The sequence below is a fragment of the Aulostomus chinensis genome, chromosome 2 (genome assembly GCF_037954235.1).
Source record: "Aulostomus chinensis isolate RoL2024-O1b breed Wild chromosome 2, RoL_Achi_v1.0, whole genome shotgun sequence".
In the NCBI taxonomy this organism is placed as follows: Eukaryota; Metazoa; Chordata; class Actinopteri; order Syngnathiformes; family Aulostomidae; genus Aulostomus; species Aulostomus chinensis.
The window spans coordinates 31,520,759-31,546,426 of NC_141321.1; the positions used below are offsets into that span (position 1 = coordinate 31,520,759).

At 41.7% G+C, this 25,668-nt stretch overlaps 1 protein-coding gene across 8 annotated transcripts in view; it reads right to left on the reverse strand.

The window, feature by feature from the left end:
• akap13a (A-kinase anchoring protein 13a) overlaps nucleotides 1-25,668 on the reverse strand; it is a 124,623-nt gene that overhangs the window by 16,156 nt on the left and 82,799 nt on the right. For 5 of the 8 annotated variants that reach the window (XM_086189990.1, XM_086189999.1, XM_086189970.1 and 2 more), the window contains 18 exons: nucleotides 25,522-25,668; nucleotides 24,853-24,955; nucleotides 23,521-23,646; nucleotides 21,047-21,089; nucleotides 20,782-20,893; nucleotides 16,994-17,153; nucleotides 15,198-15,265; nucleotides 14,980-15,046; nucleotides 13,763-13,913; nucleotides 13,340-13,452; nucleotides 11,801-11,947; nucleotides 10,250-10,509; nucleotides 9,335-9,460; nucleotides 8,904-9,021; nucleotides 3,981-4,229; nucleotides 3,803-3,879; nucleotides 1,419-1,600; nucleotides 80-171 (listed from right to left, as the gene is read on the reverse strand). The exon at nucleotides 25,522-25,668 is cut by the window's right edge and continues 31 nt beyond it. In XM_086189990.1, the coding sequence (XP_086046116.1) occupies nucleotides 80-171; nucleotides 1,419-1,600; nucleotides 3,803-3,879; nucleotides 3,981-4,229; nucleotides 8,904-9,021; nucleotides 9,335-9,460; nucleotides 10,250-10,509; nucleotides 11,801-11,947; nucleotides 13,340-13,452; nucleotides 13,763-13,913; nucleotides 14,980-15,046; nucleotides 15,198-15,265; nucleotides 16,994-17,153; nucleotides 20,782-20,893; nucleotides 21,047-21,089; nucleotides 23,521-23,646; nucleotides 24,853-24,955; nucleotides 25,522-25,668 (2,341 nt within the window). The remainder of the gene's footprint in view (nucleotides 1-79; nucleotides 172-1,418; nucleotides 1,601-3,802; nucleotides 3,880-3,980; nucleotides 4,230-8,903; nucleotides 9,022-9,334; nucleotides 9,461-10,249; nucleotides 10,510-11,800; nucleotides 11,948-13,339; nucleotides 13,453-13,762; nucleotides 13,914-14,979; nucleotides 15,047-15,197; nucleotides 15,266-16,993; nucleotides 17,154-20,781; nucleotides 20,894-21,046; nucleotides 21,090-23,520; nucleotides 23,647-24,852; nucleotides 24,956-25,521) is intronic. The other 3 variants (XM_086190025.1, XM_086190008.1, XM_086190034.1) reach the window with 2 other exon arrangements.

Genomic DNA, 25,668 nt, shown 5'->3' on the forward strand with positions numbered 1-25,668 from the left:
GAACAGTGAAGGCTGAAAACAGAAATTACTTTGAGGTGATGGAACACACGCAGGCGCGCACACACACACACACACGCACCTCTCTCACCTCTCATCTCTTTGGCTTTAGTCTCCAGTTGTCTCTTGTCATCCTCGGTCTCACTGGGAATCCCTTCATCCTCGTCCTTCTCCCTGTCAAAAACAGAGGGATAAACATGACACATCATTTTTGTGTAGCCTCAACAATTACTTAAAAGAATCATGTCTAAAAAAATGGATGTAAACGGTGTTTCTGATGGAAAAGATGGCTGGCTCACAGTGATGGAGAAGTATTCAAAACCTTTCTTTAACCAAAAGTACCAGTACTAGAAGTACTTCACTTGGATGCTGTTCTGCCGCAGGTACTTTTTAAAAAAAATTGTAAAACAAAACTGGACCATGACGCACAGCGATTCTGCTCTTGATGGAGTGAGTCGGACGTGGACTTATCTGTAAATTAATTACTGATGGTTTGCCTTGTAAACATTCTGACGTTGGTGACAAATCCTGTCACGAGTTCTCCAGATAATTAATAGAACAGTTGCTAATTCCCTGTCATCTGTTTCAGCTTGACTCACATAGACAATTTCAAAAATAAATATAAAATATAACAAAGACAATCCCCAACACATAATAAGTTCTTCCTATTTTTGGCAAACCGAATCTTGATTTGTAAAGTCACAACACAGTAAGACTAGCAGATTAATGTAGTGAGGTCAAAACTATTATGTCACTCCCAACGGTCTGGAATTAAAAGAAGATGATGCATTAAAAGTCACTTCCCTTAAATTTTTACTTACTTACTGTACGGGCCGGTGTTTGAGTCACTGCTGGAGCATTAGCAGAAAATATATTTTTGTTTTCATGTCCTGTGTTCCTGCCTATAGCTCGATCTCAATTTTTTATTTTGACACAAGTGTGACACTGAGAGAGAGACTAAGTACTAAATCTCTCTCCTTCCCGCTGGCTGAAGTCAAATAATCCTCTATTTATAGTGAGCTGCCCTTGAAGCCAATCCTACATTAGACTGTCCCCAAGTACATCCCAACCCCAGGTGGAGTAGTGCTAATTCTCCTGACAGCACAGTGCTCTGTAACAGCTTACCATATATTACTATCTAGAGGACTGGGCTGGGGCTAACTCCTGAGTTACAACATGGATACACCACAGCTGAACTCTGAGGTCGGCCCTTAACACAAAGCACTGAGAAGAATGAGTGTGTTTGGGGTTCCAGTAGGTGGTGCAGGTTGGGTCAGGGGGTGAGGATTGAGGAGATGAGCTACATGCGGAGGCAAGTATTTCTGTTAAAAAGTGTCAGAACTGCTGCTCTGCCATGGATTAAAAAAAAACAAAAAAAAAACAAACCAAAACAAAACGACAACAAAAAAAACCTTACTTACATGGACTGCATTGTATCCTGTACGAGCTGCATCCAGGTGTTCCGTTCGTCTTTTGAGCTGGCCAGGACCTCCATCATCTCTGGGTTGGCAATGCCCGCTGTGATGAGGAAGAGGCCACGCTCTTCGTTAGCGACCTCCCTGACAATCAGCTTCTGGAGGGAGATGACCGTGGAGCGCTGGTCCTATGTGGGAGAGGAGCAAGGTAGCGATTTGATAGAGGCGTAAAGGGAGGAGAAAGAAAGGCAAGACAGGAAAGACAGAGGCAGGGCCAAGGAGGAGAGGGGAGGAGGAGGAGGGAAGATGAACGGAGGGGAAGGGGAGATGATGCAAATGACAGGAAGACACAAGAGAGGAAGAGAGGGATGATTGGAATGGGAAGCATCATGAGCAAGATAGAAAGGTAAGCAAGAGGATAAAAGCAGGCGCAAGCAGAAGAGCGATGGAATAGGAGGATGGTCAAAATATAGGAAGAGCAGGAAGGAAAACATGGGAAAAAAAAGAAACAGAAAATGAAATTCTGGTAAATGTTATTAGCCACATGGGAGTCAGAGGATGTCTGGAGCTTCACCATCTTTGAATCTTCAGGCTGCAAATGCTATCAAGCACATTCGAGTACAGTAACACTGCAAACTTAAACCTCATTTTGGCTCTGTGTGCTTCCTGCAACCTCTTGTCTCAAGTCCAGCTGTTCAGGTTCCACCCCCCCCCCCTTCCCAAGTCAGTCTTCTTATTTGAACTTTGTTTTACAAATAGGAATTAAATTGTTCTGTTAAAGAGAAATAATTTGATGGGAATCTAGTCAATGTGAGATGTGTCCCACATCTGCACCAAGATCTGGTTCACAATAATCCCAGACCTGAAATCATGCTAACAGGACTAGTTAGCAAAGATGTGTAGGCAGAGATGAAGGGAGAGTGTACTGATCAATAAAGGCTGGGATTGTCGAGTGGTTTCAATAATGTTATCAATATCAATAAAAATGGATGATCTCGGCCGCTACTGCACGATGAACCAGTCTCTTCATGAGAAGGAGAAGGAACGAATCCATCGCCACACCATGGTGTCCAGTAGCATGTGGCATCTGAGTACTGTATAACAATATTCTTGAAATAAATCAGAGGCTCCCCGAAAATAAACCATGTGATTCATCTCCCTGGTTGATGACGCGTCAGAGTCAGCTGCTACTGTTCACCATCCTACAGGCTCCATCTGCCCAAAAACTCAACCTGGGTGCACAAAGCTGGGAACCAAATACATTCCCGTCGCCCGCCGTTGTAGCATCAACAGCCTCAACTCCAACATGCCCATATAACACAGTACTGCGTGTGTGTGTGTGTGTGTGTGTGTGTGTGTCATGAAACTGAATCCTGCTGACGTGGGAAAACAACTCAAAGCTGTATGATTTATGATGGATGCCCAGGGGTAGAACAACTTTATTGGGTGCAACTAGCTATCCACCAGGAGACAGGTGATATAACACAATGGACCGCTAAACAGGGCAGCTAACGCTAACATAAACAACAGTGGGATAGGAAAATATGACAGCAACATCACTGGGAGAGCTCGTAAGTTCTTTATTACTGGAGGGAGGGAGGAAAAATGTAGGGAACAGGAGAGGGATGGAGGATGGGAACCTAAGGAAAGGAGTGAGAGAGAAGGGGTGGGCAATATGGCGAATATTTTGGTCTCCCACTTTCTTCCACACGCACATAAATTCTACCAAGAAGTGGAGTAACAGCTCCCGTACATGCGTCTAAGGATGCACTTGATGGATTTATTCTAATTCTGATTAAAATGAAGGTCTGAATTCATTAAATATATTTGTTTTAACGAAACTTGATGGAAAAATTCTAACTTTATTGAGTTCTGTTGCTCTGAGTGAGCACACAGGAGTCAGAGAGCTGACCTTTCCCATCAATCCAGGAGACTGCCTTTAAGACAAAGCTGTGTAAAACTGAAAATATCCCCAAATTTGACCTTCTTGCTGGAGTAAATCATTAGACATTTTCTCCCAAAGCTCTGCGCCATCATTAAAACCATCAGTGGTCATTCAAATCAAGCAGTTGCACATGTGGACTTGGTGGATGTCTCCTGTTTTGTTCGATAAATCTTGGATGAGATTTCCTCCTTTTAGCAGTAAAGTTTAAAATCCTTCCACAAGAAACAGTAATCAGTTAAGTTTAAATTCAGACATGCCGCAGGGACTACGAGAATAATCCTACTGCAGCACTTATCAAGCGCTTTAGAAGAAATTTCAAAAGTATCAAGCTATATCATGTATCATGGTGCTGTCCATAAAAATCGCCCAGCCCTGTGAGAGAGGAATATAAAGATAGACGCGGAGAGAGAGCAATAGGAGGGGAGAGATGACATCACAATCTTACCAGCATGGCGAAGACATACTTCTGATCCTTCTCTTGGAGGAAGAGGAAGACATCTGATAGGAGCAAAGCATGAACCTCTGAAAGACCGACAGACAGGAGGGAGAATTGTTGTGGTCGGGTGATCAAACTGAAAACCTCAACATTGTGTCAGTCAGCAGACATTAACAGATGTCTTCACCCTTCAGTCTCCCCTGGCTGTTCTTAAGCTGGAGCGCTCCGTCATGGATCAACCTCCTCCTCAGGAGATCTTCCCTGGCAAAAATCTGACCACTCTTCATCATCATGATGGACTTGCTGTCCATGCGACTGTGAAAATCCTTCAGACGTCGTCTCTTGTCGTGCTCGTTCACCTTCCCGTCAACCGACGCGATCACCTCTTTCACCAACCGTACAGCATCCGTCAGGTCATCAAAGTCTTCCTCGCCCTCTGTGTTCGACATGACGAGAGAGACGTTAAGAGAGGCAGCAGCGAAGCAGTCAGGCGTTCCGGAGAGACGGGTTGGATCACGGATTGTCTCCAGACAGAATTAAACCGTATCTGATGACCAATGAATCGTTTAACCTGGTAACTTCAGATAACTTTTGTCATAACAGACAAAACTACAGTTTTAAAGGCGGGATTTTCAGTAGCAAAGCCAGCAGCTGGACTAACGGGTGTGGAAGCCAGTGCGTTTGGTTACTTTATGGCTCAAAATTATTACACTCGAACCAAATAGATAGAGAGGCGCAGCTGAAGAGATTTTATGCACACCAGGAAGTGCAGTGAAATTTTGCTGACCGATCTGTGATCAGTGTCTTCTGTTGTTTCACTCACAAACCTCGGTTAAGTTTTATGCCTGCTGAGTTTTGCCTCTTTTTCTCCGACAGACACAACAACTGCACCTCGAGGAAGAAACTATCAGAGAAACCCAGATGTACAAACACAAGCGACTTCAACAGTCCATTTCATTTCACATTCTGTGTCCTCCCGTACCTGCAGCTGAGAGTAAAAATGTAGCTGCAGATCTACAGTTTGATCCAGATTACATTTAAAAGATGATCACATTTTTTTTTTTCTGATATCCACCAAAAGATACCTGATAGCCTGCATAATCATTGGCTCCTTGCACCTCTTCTGCTGTGTTTTTTGCAAAAAACACAAACAAAAATTAAAGCTGCAAGCAGCGTTGTTAGGGCCTGAGCCCCCACGCGGCCTACGGCCGCGTCCTTGACACCGGCCCGAATCCAACGGTGTAATCGGCAAATCCCTAGGCCTTGTAGTTTAGAAGATACGAGCCTCAGTGCGCTGCACAGTGTGAGTGCAGAGCTGAGAGCCGGCCCTTTAAGAGCCCCTCCCTTCTCTGCTCGCTCTCTGCCATCTCTGTCAGAGTGGAGAGCAGAGGAGGATTTGGCAGTTTTACTGACAAACACAGTCATAACTCTGCATATGTTGGTCAAAAGTGTAATGTAAAGACATCAGTTCGTAGAGTTTTTTCTCAGGAATTCAATGGTGTGTTTTCTGAAGGTGTGAGTGTTTTAATTTAGAAGCGACAAGTGTTTGTATGAGAGTATGTACATGAGGGCAGAGAAGTGCCAATTGTGGTTTCCATGACTACAGTCAACAAATCTCTGCCATCTCTGTCAGAGCTGAGAGCAGAGCTGAGAGCAGAGCTGCCAGCTGGCCCATTAAGAACCCCTCCCCCGCTGCACTTTCTTTGATCTGTGCTAGAGTGGAGAGAGTGGAGGATTAAGAGAAATGTAGTGTGTAAAAGCTGAATAACTCGGCCTACGTTGGTGGAAAGTAACACAAAATACCATATTTTTGTAGGGATTTTTGTCAGGAATACAGTGATATGTTTTTAAAAGCTGTGCGATGTATGGTATAGACGTGAGAAGCATTTGTTCGAGAGTATGTATCATGAGAGGACACGGCCTCCCCATTGACTTCCATTGTAAGCGTGAAACGTGTCTCCCCCACTTTGAGGGCTTATAAAATCCAAACCGAGCGCGTAGTATATTAGCCTTTAAAGATTTTTGAAGAGCACAGTTGGGAGAGTAATGTGTGAAAGTTTGGAAGCCCTGGCATTTACGGTTTAGGAGGAGATAGATTTTGTTCGGGGAGTAAAAAAAGTCCTGATTTTGACAGTTTTGTCCAATTTGTGGACATTCTGTTGGAGATAGGTGAGGGGTCAGAGTGTAAGAATTGTTCGGCTTGATGAGACGAGTCCAACGGTGTTGGTCCCATGTCTGTGGGAGTTTTGTGTGAGGAGTTATAGCGCGCGAAATTAAAAAAAATTATCTTTTTTTTGTGTGGCTCCCTAGGTGGCGCTATAGACTTTTGTGGCGTTTTTGTTTTTGATTGGTGAATGTTGAGACATACCGAACGATTGTGCCGAAATTCAGCGAATTTCATGCATGTTCAGGGGGTCAAATTAGATTATGCGCGTTATGCGCATTATGCGCATTATGCGCATATAGCGCGCACTCATTGAGAGCAAGAACAGTATAATACCAGGTTTTGAATGGGTGTGTATGTGAAAACTGGCTCCGGGTCGTCTGGCCCAGTTGCCTCATGGGTGTTGGGGGGGCCTGGGACACTGTTTAGTGTGTGTTTTTAGTGTTTTTAGTGCTGCTAATGTGTTGCTCTGCCGAGCAAACATAATAGGGTCTTCGCCAGAAGTACCTTCTGGCTCAGGCCCTAAAAACCAAACAAACAATAAGGCATGAAATAGGAGAGTGATTTTTTTTTTTTTTTGCTGTCGGGAACAATACAATTTAGGCTTGTGAGGTCTGACTTGCCATGTTTTCAGGGGCAGATTATTATAAAATGACACCTACAACAGCCGCCTGTAGATTCCCTCCATACATCGACTGTACTAATGAAAACAAAAACTCTCTTAAACACTGCAATGCATCTAACACGACTTGAGCAGAATAACAATAAGAATTACCAAATTAAAATCCTTAAAATGCCATCTACTCCTCTCTCTCGATAAAAAGAATTCCAGTGTTTTACAGCACGGAATCATTTGCATGAATAACGCATTGCCATTTATTTTTTCAGGCTCCCCCCCCCCCATTTGCACATTTTAGCCTCCTCCTGTATAAAATGCTACTTAACATTTCAGAGCAGTGCAGTAGTGAGATTTCTCTTCTACTTGTGGTCACCACTATATTTCGTGTTTGCTGCCTCACGTACAGTACATAGGTCCGTCGTGACAAAATGATTGTCTTAAATTTTTATGATATTAATTTCCTTGACATTTTACAAATGTGTTCTCGTCATGTCTATGTAACACTGGCGACACTCTCACGTAAACACTTCTGCTCTTTAGGTTAATTGTAGTAGCTATTCTGAACACATGTTCTGGTCACAATAGCTTAAATACGACTTTTTCTTCCTCCAAAAAGGTCCATTTAGCATATCTTAATAGGATTTAGGGTGCAGTAATTTGCCTGTTCCTGATTTCAGTTTTTGGCCTTTGCACTGAAAAATAACTATTACCCTTTTACTGAATGTTAGATCGTTTTAATTGCACTCTGGCAGCAAGAAATCGGCACCTTAAACTCCCGACCTGACCTGGCATTTCCTTTACCCATCTGCATATCACAGCTGCACTCACTAACTTCCTCTATTTAGTTTAAATTTCTGCAGGGAAGCTTATTTCTCAGTCTGTAGCCTGTCAGGGGCCATCTCTGTTCATGCTCTTCTGGTTGTATTAACTGGTTTAGCTTTGCAGAGTCATGAGACACTCAAAATTAAATTCTGATCATGAAAATGCTATATCCCCCCCCCCTCCCCCCAAAAGTCAAATCAGACAAAAAAAGTCAGCTGCATATCATCAATCTTGGAATCCTCAGTGAGATTTCCTTTCACCTGAAAAGACTTGAAAGGATTACAATCATCGGTGGCCTCTAGGTCTCCAGTCTGTAGGTAAACATGTCTGACAGACATGTCTTGCACTTGGAGTTGAACTCCATATGTGTATTTCTTCCCCCAAAGTGGAGTATTTTTTTTCTCTCCTGTGTTTGTTGTACTTCAGTGCTCCTAAGTACCAAATTACTATCTGAGTGAGTGCTGTGTTAATTCCACTCAATATAACTGAGTTGGCAGGAGAGAGTCTTCTTAAAGCATCATGGGGATTAAGTCAGAGCTCCCACATAGAACTATAAACAGGCTTTGGGGAGGGATTACAGAGAATCTACACAGTGGGAGGCCAGCTGACGAGTGTTGCTTAAAAATCAGATATAAATATGGTGTGAAATATTTCAGCTCTTAGAATATGCTTGATCTATTACCCTGAAAAAACACCCATCGAACATATGTCGGATTTTTTTCTCCAAAACATATGAAAGAATGCGTGGGGAATTGAACTTTTCAGAATGTGTCCCAAAACAAATGACACTTTGGTTTGTGTTGGTTTGTATTACAGAAGTAGGCTGGACTGTACAGGTGGTGGAAATTAATTAGGGAGAAAAATAATGAGCTATTATATAAGAAAAGATATTTTGGCAGGTATAGACAGATCCATCTATTCTCAGCGTCAACATGATGTTGTACCAAACAGTCTCGGAAATGTTTGTTTGTGTATTTTATGTTGTTTTTGAAAATGTATTTCTTTGACATGATTATTGTAGTGTGAACCCCAAGCCCGACTTAATCACTAACAGTATAAAGCAGTACTATTGTCCTCATGCTATTGCTTGTGCTTGAGGTTCTTTCACTTTTTGAGGGTAATTCTTTTGGAGGAAAGTATATTCAAAGGTACTTCAGAGAAAAAGTGCATTTTGCCTTTCTAGTTGTCAGACTTGTGTCTTAAAAGACATTTCTTCCCACCTGCATCGCGTCTTTGTGACCCAAGAATGCAGGAAATGCCAGTGGCATATATGTTTTCTGATATAAATGACCCATCGCCACTCGTCATATGGTGTGAAACCCCCTCTGGAGGGTTCCAAGCAGCAAGTTGTGCAGCAGGAACTCTCCAGTGATCAGATGAGGAAGCAGAAACTGGATGAGCTGCTTTGTTTGTTAGTGGTTAATCGGATCCTCACGATTAAAACAAATGACCCCCATCTTCATATCGTCATGGACACACAGTAGAGAAGCAGTCATGCGGCTGACCTTTCGTGTGCTGCAAGATCCTTTGAATCAGCACTGGGTACTTTGTTAACCTCTGGGTCACCAGCAAGATGCATTCTGGGATACCGAGTCTTCTCACAATACTGCTACTCATTTTTTTCTGGAAGAGAGAACAACAAAAGCTTGAATAAAAGATGCAACTCAACAAGTGGCTAAAAACAAACCACACGATCAAAAGGAAACTTTTACACTCTTTCTACAGAACAATGTGGACATGATAATTTTTTCTACAACCATTTCAAATATATGTGAATAAAAACTATTGTGTCTGAAAAAAACAGACACTCACATTTTCAGCTAAAATGCAGAAATGGACAAGACAAAAGCACAAAAGGGACTTCTTTAAAGAGTTAAAGTACGACATGAAAGTTACGTGACAAACCCTTGAGCAAGGGTTGAAATGAAGCTCGTACTTTGATAAAAGCCTTGAAGCGTTTGTCTTTGGTCAGGAGGTCCTTGTAGAAGTTGACAGCTTCATTGTGGCGGCTGCAGAATCTCCCATAAATCCTCTTCATGCTTTCACCATTTGATCCTGAGAACTAGAGCAAAAATCGACAAACATGAATGCATGAAAACAACTACAGGCCTGGCAAAGAAGCGGAATTAAAAGCTATGATTTTCTTGGAAGGAGCAGGGCTTCTTTTTCCACACCTGCACGTTGATGGGGGCGGGTGTCCATTAGTCAAGCAGGACTCATAAACGCATGATTTTTCCCTTGATTAATATTTTCATAACCTTACCCTCTGAAATGTCTGTTAAAAAATAAATTTAAATTAGTGCTGCTAATGTGTTGCTCTGCCGAGCAAACATAATAGGGTCTTCGCCAGAAGTACCTTCTGGCTCAGGCCCTAAAAAAAATCCATGTCCAAATATACCAGTGTATACTTAACTACAATTAATTACAAGCTATGTGGTTTAACAAAACATAAACATCGACTTTTCTTCTTGATTTATTTTTCAAAAACATTTCCAGGCCTGGAAATTAGTACGTTCAAATTCTGATTTGACTTCTAAAGCTTTTTTTGTCATGACAGTATTAAACCTGTGAATTCTATAACAATATCTGAAGTAAAATAAAGCGGTATTCTTTACATTAGTGCTAATCAGCATTATCTAAGGGCCCCAAATCATCATTTCCCCCACGCTTTCTGTTTTCTGCATATATTAATGCGATATTCGTATAGTTCAGAGAATACGTTTGTAATACATGTACTGAACAACTACCTCGTGAAAATGCTGGTGAAAATACACAACGTGTGGTAGGGCAGATGTGCGAGTAATGGTGAACAGAATTAGCAGCCCCTTCCCAGCAGCCCCCAGCCACTGACCTGGCTGACCAGGATGTCTCCTATCCTGTTGATGATGAAGCCTCCCTCCAAGCCTCTTCTCCACTCCAGATGGCTCTCTCGTTTCCTCTCCAGGAGGCGGAGGAGGTGCTGCGTGTGGAGGTCCAGGAGGTCATCCAGGACAGGGAACAGCCTCTCCACTGTCTGCTGTTCCAGCTGAACTTCCTTCTGCAGGCCTTTGCTGTAAACTTCTGACATGATGCGCAGGGTCCGGATGTGATGCATCTCGGTCTGCATCAGTTCTGCGGCACATACAAGGAAGCGATACTGAGGTCAAAGACTCTTATGAATCACACACAGGGCAAAAGCCTCAGTGGTTTCTGTTCCACAACAGTATTCACTACATCTATGTGATGTCTCAGAGGTCTCGATTTTGATTGTCATTACATATCCAAAATAGGCAGAAATAGTGAACCCCAGAAGAATAATGACCTTTGTTGTTTCAAGAAAATCAGTCGGTCAACAAACAAGAAAATGGCAACTGCACAGTGACATCATGATTCTGTTCATGTGAGACTTCAAAATTTGATTCCCTCTCAGAAAAGAGGAGTTCTTTTTACAAAGCTTGATTCTCTGACTACCTGTAGAAATTTCAATATTTTATGCATTTTTTTTAATAAAATAAAATAAGAGAAAGAGTACAGGACGGCACACATTAACAAAGCTGTTAATGATATCAAAATCATCACATTTGTTTTTATTATCTAACCCCAAAGATTTTTTTTTTTAATCAGGTGCAAAAAAAACAAAACAGCCTGCCTGGCGGCATGACTCGATGGGGATGCATCTTCCTCCAGAGACCGAGTTGGAGTTGAGCAAGACACTGAACCTGGAACTGATCCAGACGAGCTCAGCCTCCGCTAACCCTTGCTTGAAAATGTGTGGCAATACGTGTGAATGAGACACTCTGAAGTGCTCACAACTGCCCCTAATCTATGAGTAAATACAGCCAATTTATCATTTGAATATGAGCATCAGCCAATGAAAATCCAAGACGCCAGACAGTTGTAGGTTTCAAAATCCGTTCAAGCGTGTCAGATATCAAAGCCAACAGGATGTTATGTTTATTTAATTGACATAAATCTGTAGCCCTAATAAACTGCAGAGACTTTTGGATGCAGCTAAACAAAATGCAAAGCATGCTGAGGAAAAGCAGTCCAACCAAAAAAAAATTACTTGGAAGGAACGATTCATATGCTCATAACAGTGGCCAAATTTTAATTTTACACATTTGACGAAAGCTGATTTCCAACTTTTCTGTTTATTGTTAACATAAATAGGCTTTAACTTTAAATAGATGATTCTGTCAAATGTTTTAAATTGTTCCCCCATAGTTCCCCCCCCCCCCCAAAAAAAACAGAACAAAAAAAGAAAAAATGATTATCAAAGCATGTAGTTAAGTTTTAGAAAGCACTGGGCAAAGTAACTTCTCAGACAATGGTCTGACACTTTTCAAGTGACTGGTTAAGATAAGTTTAATTGACTGATTTCATCATCACAACCGCAGTGAGTGGCAGGTGTGACCAGGCCTACCATAGATGACGTCCTGTCTCTTCACCAGCTCTTTGTTCAGCCGCTGCAGGTACTGCTGATCTACACCCAAACTCCACGAGTCCGCCTCCAGCTCCTTGGCCTCTCCCTCAAACTCCCCCATCAGTTGTCCGTCCATCATCTCCGTCCCTGCACAGGCACCAACAGCAGGCGTTGCAGTTAGAAGCTCCCAGTGCACTTTGTGTTTCCAACAGCTTTGAAACATCCATATTTTCATTTCAGGCTTACTTGCTGTTGATGTTGATGCAGTTGCTGCTTTAATAGAATATTTTCAACAGAGGCTTGTTAGTTTTGCTTCTCCTTTCATTAAATAATTAAAATAAAGATGAAAAAGACTATACTTAAATATAGACAATCCTCATATAATAACCCACTCTTCAGGTTCCAGAATTTGTATTTATCATTGCATTATAGATTGGATAAGTAATAAAATTTAATTCCTTTGCACTGGTGAATACAATTAAACCAACTCAGTAAGTAATTATACATTACTGCTTTATTTTCATCAGGTAATATTGAAAGCAACAAAATTGGCAAGGCAATCCAGCTGAACTGGCATTTATCAAAATGACACATTCTGGCAATTTAAAAAGCAGTCTAAATCAGCAACCTGTGCCAATGGCGTCGCGGTGCTAAATCCAACACATATTTGCATTTGCAATAAGCAATATGACAACGCGATTAACATAATTACCTCCGCCAAAGAGATTAGGTTTTTATCTTCCGTTCGTCTGTCTGTCTGTTCGCAAGGATTAAACAATACTACTGGGCTGAATTTCATGAAAGGTGGTGGAGAGGTGGAGGATGTAACTAGCAAAGATGGAGATTTTACACAATATAACAAGATATTAAAATGCAATGCATTATGACAGATGAGACCAGTGTTTTCCCATTTCTTTTGGCTTTGGCTTTGCTGTGATAAAAAAAAAAAAAAGAAGGCAGCATCTAGTCAGGGTCACATTTTACATTTCTGAGTTGACAACAGCTTGACATATTTTTTCCCTTCTGAATCCATATGTGGAATAACTTTGAAAATATCATCAAATGGTTCAATAGCTCAAAAAAATGAAGTGTTAGGAGGAAAAAGTCCAAATTGTAGCAGAGATTATTAGAACTTTGTTTTGTCTTCTTGCCTCCCCCACCAGTTCCTCCTGCGGCAGTTAAACCGACAACATGCCGCTGACACACGGATGCTTCACTTTTAATCATCCAGTCAGGTGAAGAATAATAATAATATGTCAGTTATATGCAACAACCAGCACTTTTGAGTTTATAGGTTAATTACATGCTGTTGCTAATACTTGCGTACTTTAACTCATAACAAGGTACAGTTTGGTGTAGTTTCTCAGTTTGTGTTTTGCTGACTGTGAAAATGTTCACACGAGCCCATGCTTGACAGGAAATATGAAACTTTAGTAAAATACAATGAATTTCAGAGTTATGTTGTGCCATCGTCGTACCTTTTTTATTTTTTTTTTTAAATTCAACTTTGATCTACATGTTTTGTTTGTGTTAACTGACCTTCATCAGTTAGTGACTCCATGGACTCTGTGACCTGGTTGGTTCTGTTGAGCGAGTCTGTAGACTGGGACAGATATCGCAGGCCCTTGATGGGCATCTCGTCAAACACTGGACTGTGTGGAGAGGTGATCGTAATAGAAATTACTTTATCACTACCAGTAACATAATTGGTTACACACACACAGACCCCTCCCCCCCACACACGCTGTTGAACATGTCAAATGCAGTACTGTGGTTATTAAAAAAAAAAAAAGAGGCAAATTAATTCAACACATAATTAAAAATGACTTCAATGCAAAGGTTAAATGGTGACAGGAACACGTAGATTTGGAAGTGTGATGAACTGACTGCACTCATATTAATGCAAAACCATGCATGAATGCACCCACGCACGCGCGCACACACACACGCGCGCACACTCACCCCGCTATGTTGCTAATGGAGAGACTTTTGGACAGGTTGTTGCCGTGGAAGGGCATGATGCTGGTGTGTCTCCGTGCTGATGGCATCGTCAGGGAAGAATGGTCTTCTGGGGACAAGATGGCTGACCAGGGTCGTTCCCTTGTTCCACCAGCTGAGACACAGATAGCGCAGTTAGCAGCCAGCTATGACAAACACCTTTATTTGGCATACTGAAAAGATATTCGAGAAATCATCTAATTTTGTTGTTGAATGTTGATGAGTCGGGCAGCACGGTGGAGCAGTGGTCAGCACTGCCACCTCACAGCAAGAAGGTTCTGGGTTCGAGTCCTGGCTCAGGCACGGGGTCTTTCTGGGTGAGTCTCCATGTTCTCCCTGTGCCTGTGTGGGTTCTCTCTGGTACTCCAGCTTCCTCTCACGGTCCAAAGACATGCAATTTGGGGACTAGGCTGATAGATACTCTAAATTGACCGTAGGCGTGGCTGTGAGAGCCAATGGTTGTCTGTCTCTATGTGTTGGCCCTGCCATGAACTGGTGACCTGTCCAGGGTGAACCCTGCGTCTCGCCCGAAGGCTGCTGGGATAGGCTCCACCCCCCCGCAACCCTTAACAGGACAAGAGGTAGAAAATGGATGGATGGATGGATGCTGAAGAGTTTAAGTCTGTTAACTTATAGGAGATGGCCTTTTTAGTTCTGCTCAGTGGCAGCACTGAAACATTAGTAGCTATCTTGTGACTTTAATAAGAATCAATTTAAGGTGGCGCATGCAGGAGCCTTGTAGGTCTTTGATCGTCCTGGTCTGTGAGGCACTGGACATATCTGATAATCGATTAATCATTTCAGTTTCTTCTCAAGTAAAATTGTCAAACAGTTGCCAGGTCCAAAGTCTTAAATGTAAAGATTTTTGCCATTTACAACGTGTTTGGGACTGTTTGATGGACAACAAAAGCTATTTGAACGCGTCACTTTGGGCTCAACGGAGGGATTAGACAGCGATTTTTCTTGACATTTTATAGACTATCTAATTCATTGAATGATATTTAAAATCGACAATAATCATTCGTTGCAGCCCCAGACAACAAAAATTCGATATACATTGTTGTGAAAGCTTGACAGTTAATGTTGAAGTTCTGGACTGGAAGACTGGTTTGTTATCTTTCTGTTGTCTTCTCAAGTTTCTGGGTTCTCCTTGCAGAATCCAAGTTCATGTTGACACTCACATTTGTTCCTCAAAGTGACAGTGGGGATGGAGCTTGAATCCGGGACTGCAAACTGCTGCTTGGGCAACTAGCCAGGAACACAAGATTTAAAAAAGAAAAGAAAAGAAAAGAAAAGAAAAGAAAAGAAAAGAAAAGAAAAGAAAAGGGCATTACCACTGGCTGCAAGACAACAGAACGCAATAAAATTAGCAGTAGAGTAACCCTGAGGGAACTCTTACCTTCATCTTCACCTTGGCGCAAACAGGCAGGCTGTCCCTGCAGCCTTTGTGGACAAAAGCATTACAGTCTGGAGAGAAAATTGACAGAATGCTGAGTGAATACCATGGGTGTAGCGGTGGAGGGGGGTGTTGAGGGTGTGTGCAAAGGTGGGGGCTAGAAATTGTGACTGGTTTCTTAGCCGGCCAGGAAACTCCACCAGCCCACTAATGAAAGCCAGACTGGAGCAGAGCATGTGATGCAACTCGGGGGTAATACTGCACGCGGAGGAAAGGAAGGAGAAGAAAAAAAAAAAAAAAAAAAACGGCTGAGGAATGAAACTAGAATTTGATTGTATGGGAAAATTTCAATTATATAAACATTCTCAAATCACTATTTTGGAAGTCATCATTCAAGATAACCAAAATACATTTTGGTATAATGGATCAAGGACAAACACTCCCCTGTTTCCTATAGAGATCCATATGGTTTGTTTATACTGCTGATTATTTTAGTGAGCCAATCATGCCTGCAGAGGAACAACCATCTAAGCCAAAATCCAGCCTCACAACAAGGCTCCAGCAAGTTTCCACTGACTTTTTTTTTTTTTTTTTTGGAGGGACATGTTTTCCACTAGACTGAAGTGTATGAAACAGACATGTTGCGCAATAGAAACCCAAAAACCCACTATCAGACCGAGTCATCCATGCTGAAATGCACACGTTTCCTGCTCTTGGGATTACATCAACACGCTAACACTCTCAGCCGGGCTGGAAAAAAAAAAAAAAAAAAAACAACTTCGTAACTCAGCAACACTGCCTCTCGGGTGTTTTTCATGTCCACGTCACATGTAGAGGGTATGGACTTCTCATACTGTAAAGGATACATCTAGTGGATTATGTAATATATCTGATTAAAAATGCACATGATTTGCTCTTTTGAAACTCTTTTAATAGGCACTTTACTGTTTTGTTTTGTTTTTTTGGTGGAAGTCCCGTTAGCTCCAGCTAATCTCAGACAAAGGATCACTGTATTTGTCTTCTGGATGGAGAGTGGCCAGACATCTGCAAGCACAAACTGAAAAACACCCGAAGAATCGTCTGTGGCTCAGACAATCTGAACCAGACCGAGTGAATAACAAGGGCTGTGTTTGCTGGTCTGAAGTCAAGGCCGACTGTGACCATGAAGAAGATTGCTGTGATCCATCTCAGAGCTGGTTTCTCCTTTTTTAAAAGGGTTTTTTGGGGTTGCGCCAAAGGCTTGTGCAATTAACTACATCCTCTTTAGGGTTACTGCTGCTCTTCCAGAGAGAAGCAACGCAAAGCTGTTTTGTTGCCTGAATGAAAGCATTAGTGGGTTCCCTTATTGGTCGCCCTTTAGTCAGTTTCATTAAATCAAACAGATGATGAGACATCTCAGCCGTGTTTGATTGGTTCGGTTAACAGCTACCTGCCAATAAATGAAATACACAAAGTACACTGAAAGGTCTTGTTGGCGTTACACACACACGTCCAGCATGAACAAACCCAGTCGTACATGTTTTTCAACACTGTTACAGCCTTGTTTTCATCACCAGAGGAGCACCCTTCCATTATGATCCTAGAATGGCTGTTTAGTGACAGCTATGACTGACCCTGTCAACGTACAGTCCATACTGCTGGGAGTTTTATTCAGAAATAAATTCACAGGCCTTTCAATAATGTATGACAGTGCTTTGATACTCAAACTGCTTTAATCAGATGGAGAGCAGCATGAATTCTGGTCAGTTGAAGCAATGAAGCAGGAAAAGACAGAGAATAGAACAGACCAGGGTACTTACACGTGCACTGGAAAGGCTCCTTATTGTTGAAAGCCTTATTGCACTGGGAGCACTGGGCTGCCTGGCCTGAGCTGACCGGTGTGAAATGATGACCATTCACTGCCTTCTTGTCCTTCTCCTTGACCTCCTTCTCCTTCTCCCTTTTCTCCCGTTCCTTTTCCTGCGCAGGTGCAACACACAGGGATTTGAGAACACAACCCAAAAATGCAGGAGCAGGACTGGAAGTGCCCCAAAACACTGTTTTGAATACCACCTCCATTTTAATAGAGAAAAGTCTTAGTACTTAGCCAGTTGCTTGTGTTAAATTCCAATCTGATCCCAGCAGAGTAACATTATTACGCTAATGTACCACACAGCAGGGGGTCTTGCATATTAAGTGTTTCATTATTTATGCTGACAACAAACTGTCTCATTAAGAGTCTAATTTAAATGTAGGTCATCTTTCTCCATGACAGTCTTTGCTAGATTTTTCTTCTAAAACAGGGCTGGCCAAGGTGTTTAAAAAAAAAATTATAATAATAAAATAATAATAATAAAAACGATATATTCAATTTATAGGTGCCATTCATGCACCCAAGAGCACCTTCAATACATCGCAAGATGTTTATAATCAGAGAATAAAGGTTGAGATCAAGTGAATGAAAGGTTAACAATCAAGTAGACACAGAGACAGATTGAGGCGAGATTATGGTGAGCAGGGTGATCAAATCAGATGTGTTATAAATGGGGGTCTGATCATTCCGATGGAGTCAGATAAGGACAGATCTGATTTTTTTTTCTTTTTCTTTTTATGATTTGGTCAGATAGCGGAGTGACACCATGCGCAGATGCTCTTGGACTGGATGGCACTAATCTAAATTAAGCACTAATTTCTTAAATTGCACCATGTTTGTGCTCACCTGGTTCCGATTTTCTTCAAAAAGAAAAAAAAAAGACTTGTAATGGCACTTTATAGCACTTTATAAAACTACTTTTTGCTATCATGACCTGTCTGATATGTTTCAGTTTGGCCCTCCAAGAGAAAACCCCGCCCCCCGGCTCTTAAATTTATACAGGAGTTGATGCTGGGCGGTACAGAGCAACTGTGGGAAATAGTTGACATTAACTTTAAATTTTTATTGATATTATGAACAGACTTTAATTTCATATCATGCCTTTTTTTATTGCTCTTGCTCAACTCATCTCGTGACAAATTAGCAGAAAAGCCTTTATTGTTCTGAAAGACACTTCTTCAGGATGTGCAGCAAACTGAGGGAGACGCACTGTCTGGGAATCCATTTTTTGACCTTTCCATAAATGGGCGGTCTTTTCTGCTGCCTCTGCATGAATAAATGAGATCATCTTCAGCTGCTGGTCATCTCTGTACACTGAGCTGAATCACAATTCCATAAAGCAATGCCGAGAAGAACAGAGCTCTTATTCTCTTGGATTTACATCACAGAGCACCCACCCAAACCCAGAGGAAATGGGAAAATTGAGTTTCCAGCTCATTTTAATGGCCAGCCCTGGGCCTCTTGGTTTGAGGGGACCACAAAGCTCTGACATACTAGAGCTTATTTTGTTCCGTTGCTTCGAGATACCATGAGCCTGATGAGACCAGAGCAAGCGTGCATGTTTTATAGCCGTTACAACACTTAGCATTCAATCTCACTTCCTGCAACAACAGCTGTCTAAGCAATGGTAAATCGTGTCAACAAGCTTCTATGAACTAAAGGTCTAGAAACAAATTCTTCACTGCAGGAATTCTTCTAGGAACATTTTCTGATAATATCATGAATAAGAGTTCCACGAAGCACAAGTTTTCTTGGAAGTACACATTCACGTGTCTTTGAGTAGCAGAAGCACAGGAGAAGTAATCAAACCTGACAATCAAAAAGATATATTAAACAAAAATCAGTACAATAAAAAAGCTTCTGCTCCACCACCGCAAAGGAGATCCGCCTTGAAGGCTGTAACAGTCACTTTTAACATGATATTGTCACAGTCTCCTTAACTGAACATCCACTGGGACACCAAAGCACTCTGCAAGCCTACCTCCTGACAACTTTTCCATCTCAGCGAGAAGCGATGACTCCCAGTAAGTCTCCTGTATAACATTCCTGGCTGTGGTTGAGTGGCTAAAACTACAACTTGAACTGAGGCTCCATCAGGCAACCTGCAATGAGGAAGTGACAGGAAGTGCTATTTCTGCAATGAGCCCTCAGTCTACAGATGGTATGACAACACTGCACAAACTAGATCCTCTTTAACATTATTCAGACTTTCAGTACTCTACAGAAACTGAATGTGTCCACCAAATCCAAAAAAGATCAACCTAACAGTCATTCATTTGGGAATTTCTTTTAAATTTTTCAGTCGTTCTGGCTGATAGACGAGACATTCCTGTGCACTAGAGAGCAAGATACTGTTTGCCAGTCAGTTGAATTCAATAAAGAAACACATTTCAATGTGGACTCTGAAGGATCCATTTGAAAAGCAGCAAGCTGCAGCAAAGTTCATAGGGTAGCCTGTCGCTTTAAAAGCAAAGCAACAAATGAGGTTAGTGAGGAGTTCTTAAACCACAGACAACTCTGTCTTCCTGTTCTACTTCCTCTTCACCCTTCAGCATCTCTCTGTAAGAGCTGACAAGTGTCCGTTTAAAAATCTGGATAAAGCTCCACTGTTGAATCACATTAACAGCTTCAGTATTAGAATACACACCAAGGGAATGCAGCCACGCAATTGTCATAACAAACACACAGCATTACCTCGTAAGAAATGGATTCGCTGTTCTCACTGGTGACAGATAAAATCACTGGATATGGCTTTATGTGAAGAAAAAAAAAAGTCACTTTGACAACACACTACACCACCAAATTGAAGTTTGTGACCGGAAAATGTTGCTGTCTCAAGCTCGGGCCTACTGGGGAAACTACAAAAACACACAAACTGCCCTCAAGCAAGACACATTACCCCTGACCGTTCTGCTGCAGCAGCTCAGAGGCCAATAGGATAGGATGTTCGGGGCAGCTCCCAGTGTGAAAGTGTGCAACTGCATGAATGTGGAGCAGTGTTCACTCTTCCTCGCTTGAAGGAATGAATGTTACAGAAGGAGGGATATGAAAGGCACAGTCTGATATTAGCTTTTTGACTCTCTGGCCAAGAGGAACTGCAGATGAAAAAAAATCCACTGGCCAATCATGTAATTAGATGTTAGACAGGGCTTTTGAAGACTAATATAAAGATAGAGTAAATTAATAATATGGATCAATTAAATCAAGAAATATTCATCTTAACATTTTTCTTAAGTATTTGCACTCAAACGTATTTAAGATACCTGAATATGAGCTTGTGATTTTAAAGGCTGGCTTTCTGATTGTAAATGTCACAAAATAATCAAATCAGCAAATGATACCTTGCAGCGGTCAAGGTTATAATTTAGTCGGTGTCTTGCACTGTAAAGATGGTCATCTTTGCACTGTTGGGACATGCGTGACACGCGTGTATGCGCATCAACACTGGCAGAAAAAAGCAGAGGCAGAAAAAAACCTGTAAATGACACCTGAGCTCTTTTTTTTTTTTTTTTTTTTTTTGGTACGACTACTTTGGTAGAAACAAGCGTGGCAGTTAACTCTCCTGAGATTGACTCACCCAATGGAAAATCTACCCACATTGTCAGACCCAAATGAAAGGGGGCTGATATTTGACCATGTACACATGAGGGTCCAGCTTAGGCAGATCAGTGACAGCAATCCTAGTTTAGCTGCCACTGCTTCAATAAAGAGAAGTACAATCTCATGTTCCCTCACCCTGGTCTTTTTGTACATCTTGTTCTTGAGGTAGCTGAAGGTCCTGCTGACTTTTGTCACACTCTTTCCTTCAGTGTCGCTCCGTAGTGGTCCAGGTTCCTCCTCCGATATACTAGAACATACATTCACGCTCGTTGTTAGCCTGCATTCATTACACCTTGTGTCATACTTAATAGTTCTTTAACACATTAGAATGCTTCCATTGCATATCTCAGCCATAATAACTTCTTTCTGGTGATCTGCATAACTTAAGATGTGGACCGACCTGTATGCTAGTGATCCAGAGGCGCTAGAGAATGATCTCATACCTGAGGAGAAACAAAAGAAGAAGTGAGCAGTAGTGGGAAAATGACCTCTGAATATCTGGAGCTCTATAAAGGACAGGAGAATTTTCTATCTGCTATAAATATCATTTCATGGGGAAGTTGTCTTTCCTTTCGATAATTATGTAGAAAACCACTGGTTAGTCCAGTTCCCCCCTCGGTATCAACTGATGACCTCACTGTCCTCGCACTTACAAATCATTTTTGTGAACAAACTGTTTTTAAGTTCTCGTTCTGACTCCAAGAGAAGGGCGGAGAACTAAATAATCCATGGCCTTCTGTACCCGAGCAGCTATTTTTAATGTCTTTGTGCAAGGTGTTTAACCTTTAGCTACCCTCATACTGCACGGCGGCCAATGACAAACTGGCTCTGGCACTGATGAGGCAGCCAAGCACCAAGGCCAAAAGCTGAAGCCAGTACTGCCTTTAGATTCACAGCCATTAATGGCTGATAAATTGTGGCTCGAAAAAAATATTTGGCAGCATAGCGCAGAGATCCAATCTCACAGTGAAAATACAGTTAGCATTTATTCCCTCGGGACATCATGGACTCAGTATCTCTATGTTGGTGCATTTAAAACCATAAGCTTTAATCAACAAATGTACCAAAATGAGGTTCATTTCAGGGACTGGCTGTTTGATGGACAGGAGTCTCAGCCTATTGCAGAAAGGCACTCGTGGGTAGATGTCCTGGTGCCTGTAAATGCGCTGTTTATCCTAGTTTTTTTCAGTTAATCATTGGATCTGAATGGACATAATGGCAAATGAAAATACAAATCAAAATATGCAAATGAAAGCACTGCTGTATTTGCCTCTAATTGCTTCGTGGAATGAATCCTTTTCAGGTAATAACAGACACTTCTACCCAACATTCTGACATAAGAACAAAAATGCAAAGCGTGGATTGCCTGCGTAAGAAAGTCAAACCCTAAACGGGATAATGAGGGCAGAGTTTCAGCTCGCCTGTGTTGCTCGTGACACGTTCAAGGAGACGCTAATGGAAATAGCTTATAGATAAGAAAAGGGAAGGCATGGCTCACTGACTAAAGGTGACAGGCTCACATTTATCTCAGGATAAGAAGTGACTCCCTCTCTTCATCCCACACTGTTTATAATAATATTCTCCTCTTTCACCGGTGATTGTGTTTCATTTTTAAAACAGTCAATGAGGAAACTACTGTGCATAAGAGGGCAGCTAAATACTGGGTTGCATATGGACAAGAGGAAAGCATAGTTTTCATTTAATGTCTGTTTCTGTCAACAGAAATGATGACAAAGCCTGCTGCCTAGGAGGCATTCTACACCTATTATTTTGTTACATGCTCACAGTACGAAAACATTCACACAAGACGCAACTACTGTATATCAGAAGTAGGGTTGCAAAGGGTTACAATATCTGGGAACTTTAAAAAAAAAATCGCCACGTGAATTTCAGCTTAGGATTGTTTGTACTTTTTTTTTGAAGGGAAAAAAAAAGTTAGAAATGCCCCATGTGGTTTAATAGGAATACATATGAAAAGAATATACTGAACATTTTTGGGTAATTTATACTAATTAGCACATAGCTTATTAACATCTTGCACACTACATCAGGGCTTTTGAGGCCTCTACTTGATCAACAATGTTTAAGTTAAGCAAATACTAAATTAAAATGTGTCACTGTAGTTTCAACCGCCTTTTGCTGGTTAATTTTCTGTTTTATTTTGCATGCTGACAGAAGAGGGTTCATTGATCTGCCTGTGAGAAAACAAAATGTTTATGTTTATGCCTCAGACAAGGAAAATGCAAAAAGTACAAATTACTCAAAAATGTCCATTTTATTCAGGATTAAAATGTTGCAAATCCAATAGGTGTATTCATTTTGTATGTCTTCTGCATTGTTTTTAATCAGATAGTGAGTGACCTTCATGTCAGGAGAAAAAGTTGAATTGAAAAATGAACTGAATGTCCTTGATAGCTTGTGCTGAGCTAATGATGACCTGAGAGTCACACTCAGCTGAATGCCCAGCATTCTGTACATTTTGTTGTTGACAATCAGAATTTATTTGTTCAGTTGACCCGTTTCCCCTCAGCAGACGTTGTCTCCTTCTGGTTGACTGACTCAGACAGACACCCAGTCACAGGGCGCATAGATCTGAATACTTTTCAAAGTACCATTTATAAAAATGTTTTCCTTCTATGACTTTTCATCAAAACACAACTTTTGATTATCTACACTGCAGGTCACCAGGTGAACTGTTACCTTTTCAGCAGGGAGGCAACATCATTATTTTCATCTTCCCATAGTGAATGATGAACAGCACCTCTGACTTCCACAAGTACACAGACATTCAAGACTCTATAGGGAGCAGCAGCAACTCATTGTGGCGCCACGTCTACAACTGATGCAGCTACGTTAGCAGTGCTACATACTTACTCGTGTTATCCTCATCATCACTAGATGAAGAGTTCCCATAAATGACCTGAGACTTAGATTTTGTGAGGATGGGTGAAAGGCTGAAAGAAAAAGAAATCCGCCTCTTACGTCGAAGGCGTCCCACCACTGGGAGGGAGGCAGGCAGGCAGGAGAGAACCACAGTGGGAACTCCATTAAAATTCAACATCTTTATGACACACTAGTCAACAGTGAGGATGGGAAGGTTGCGGGGCAAAGTTAAAACACAGAGAAAGTTTACCAGGATAGCTCAGATTTTGAAGCACAGTCCTATTAGCTACTCACCAATGATGATGTCGACTGGTAGACTTCCTCATATTAGCTCTGAACTGTTAGGTAAAACTGAATGTGAGGTCGATGGGGTCACGCTCCCGTATGTACCGGACCTCGCACTCATTTTTGTCCGACTTCACAAAGCTATTGAGAGGAGCATGCTGGATCATGAAGAGCAAGAGGTCCACCAATCAACATCATCACTAGTAGGTAGGTGTCCCTTTTATACAAAAGCAATTTCTTATGAAGTTATGCACCTTTGTGAATAAGCTTTTGAGACAATTGGTACTTCTCTATTCAACTACCATGCTACTGTGTTTGTTTTAATCTCATCATCCTCCGCACCTTTCCCACTGCACATGCAGGTTTTGTGGAACCTGGTTATACCTGCTAAAAAGTCCTGATTGACCCCCTTCCTGTTGTAATTGTTTTTCAGTCTCAACGCAGCGTGAACAATGTTTGAGTGCTTGAAATCTACACTTGTGGCCGAGATGACAAAATGTTGCAGAAGTCACAGCTGAAGGCAACAAGCTGTCCTCGGCTCCGTGGTGTTGTTGATAGCGGAGCCCTGATCACCTGGGTTTTGTGTTTACTTTACTGCTAATTGAAGATAGAGCAGATAAATACTTGCGTCAACTGCAGGGTAATTTGACCTGAGAGTGAATAACAATGAAAGCCTTTCCCATTCAGGACAAAAGCCTGATGGTAGGCGGTATTAGCGTTCTTTCGGCCAGCAGGAAAGGGGCCATCATGCATCAGATAATCAGACAGTTACACTTCCCAATACACCCTTAAATCACTGAGCATGTGGAGTACACTTCAATCCAAATCACTCGTAAAATGATGTTGTTCGCTTAGTTACTGAGGTATTGTAACTCTGACATTCCTTACATTTTGAAAGCAGCTTGTAAGAACGTACGTCGATTACTAATTAGGCCAAGAGGGTGGGGGGTGCGACAATCAGCCACCCTTTCTTCTGAAATTAATTAAGCAGCGCATCACTCCAAATTGTTACGCAGGGAAACCACAATTGTCACTCACCATCAATGTCTCGATGGCTGATGGCGAGCATGGATACAGACTTGGTGAGAGGCAGGGTCATGGGAGGACAGCTGTTTCGCAGAGGACGATACCGCCTTGATTTCTGGAACAGAAAAACATCAAATAATAGTGTAGGACAATTCAAGAAAAGACACACAGAGAAAAAAAATGAACATTAGCAGGTAACAAGGTATAACATTTTATTTGAGGAGGTAATGCTAGTCCATCACCATGAAAATGCAAAATCTACCCAGCAGATTTTCACAAATCTTTGTTGATGGACGTAGGATGGACAAAGGAAGAAAGTATGACATGCTGGGGAAGATGTGTTTAACATAGCAAAGCATTTTTCACATGAACCCCAGCACTATCTGTGCTCTGCCGTGTTTTAAACTGCAATGCGAGCAGAGCGAGCGCCGAAGGGAGATGATGTTTATTAAATTTTACTAATCCCTAAACTGAAAAACTTTCAAATTTCACTGTACTGTTTATAGGCCTTGTTTATGTACAAGCTCAACAAATCAATCCCTCTATGCCCGTATGAATTAGTCAGAGGATGTTTGTAAAGACCTCGTGGGTTGACAGTGTGAAGATATGACATCTTAAGATAAAACTTGGCAAGTAAGTTTGTGTGCGTGTGTGTGTGTGTGTGTGTGTGTGTGTGCTGACCTGGTTGTCCAGCCTGCCCTGCTCCTCCATCTGTTCCTGCTCCTCTGTAAGAGATACCAGGGAGCCTCGATCATCGCTGACATGCCGGGGCATCCTTGACGGCTCCAGGATTTGGGGACCCGGAGTTATTGGTCCTCTCAGTTCATA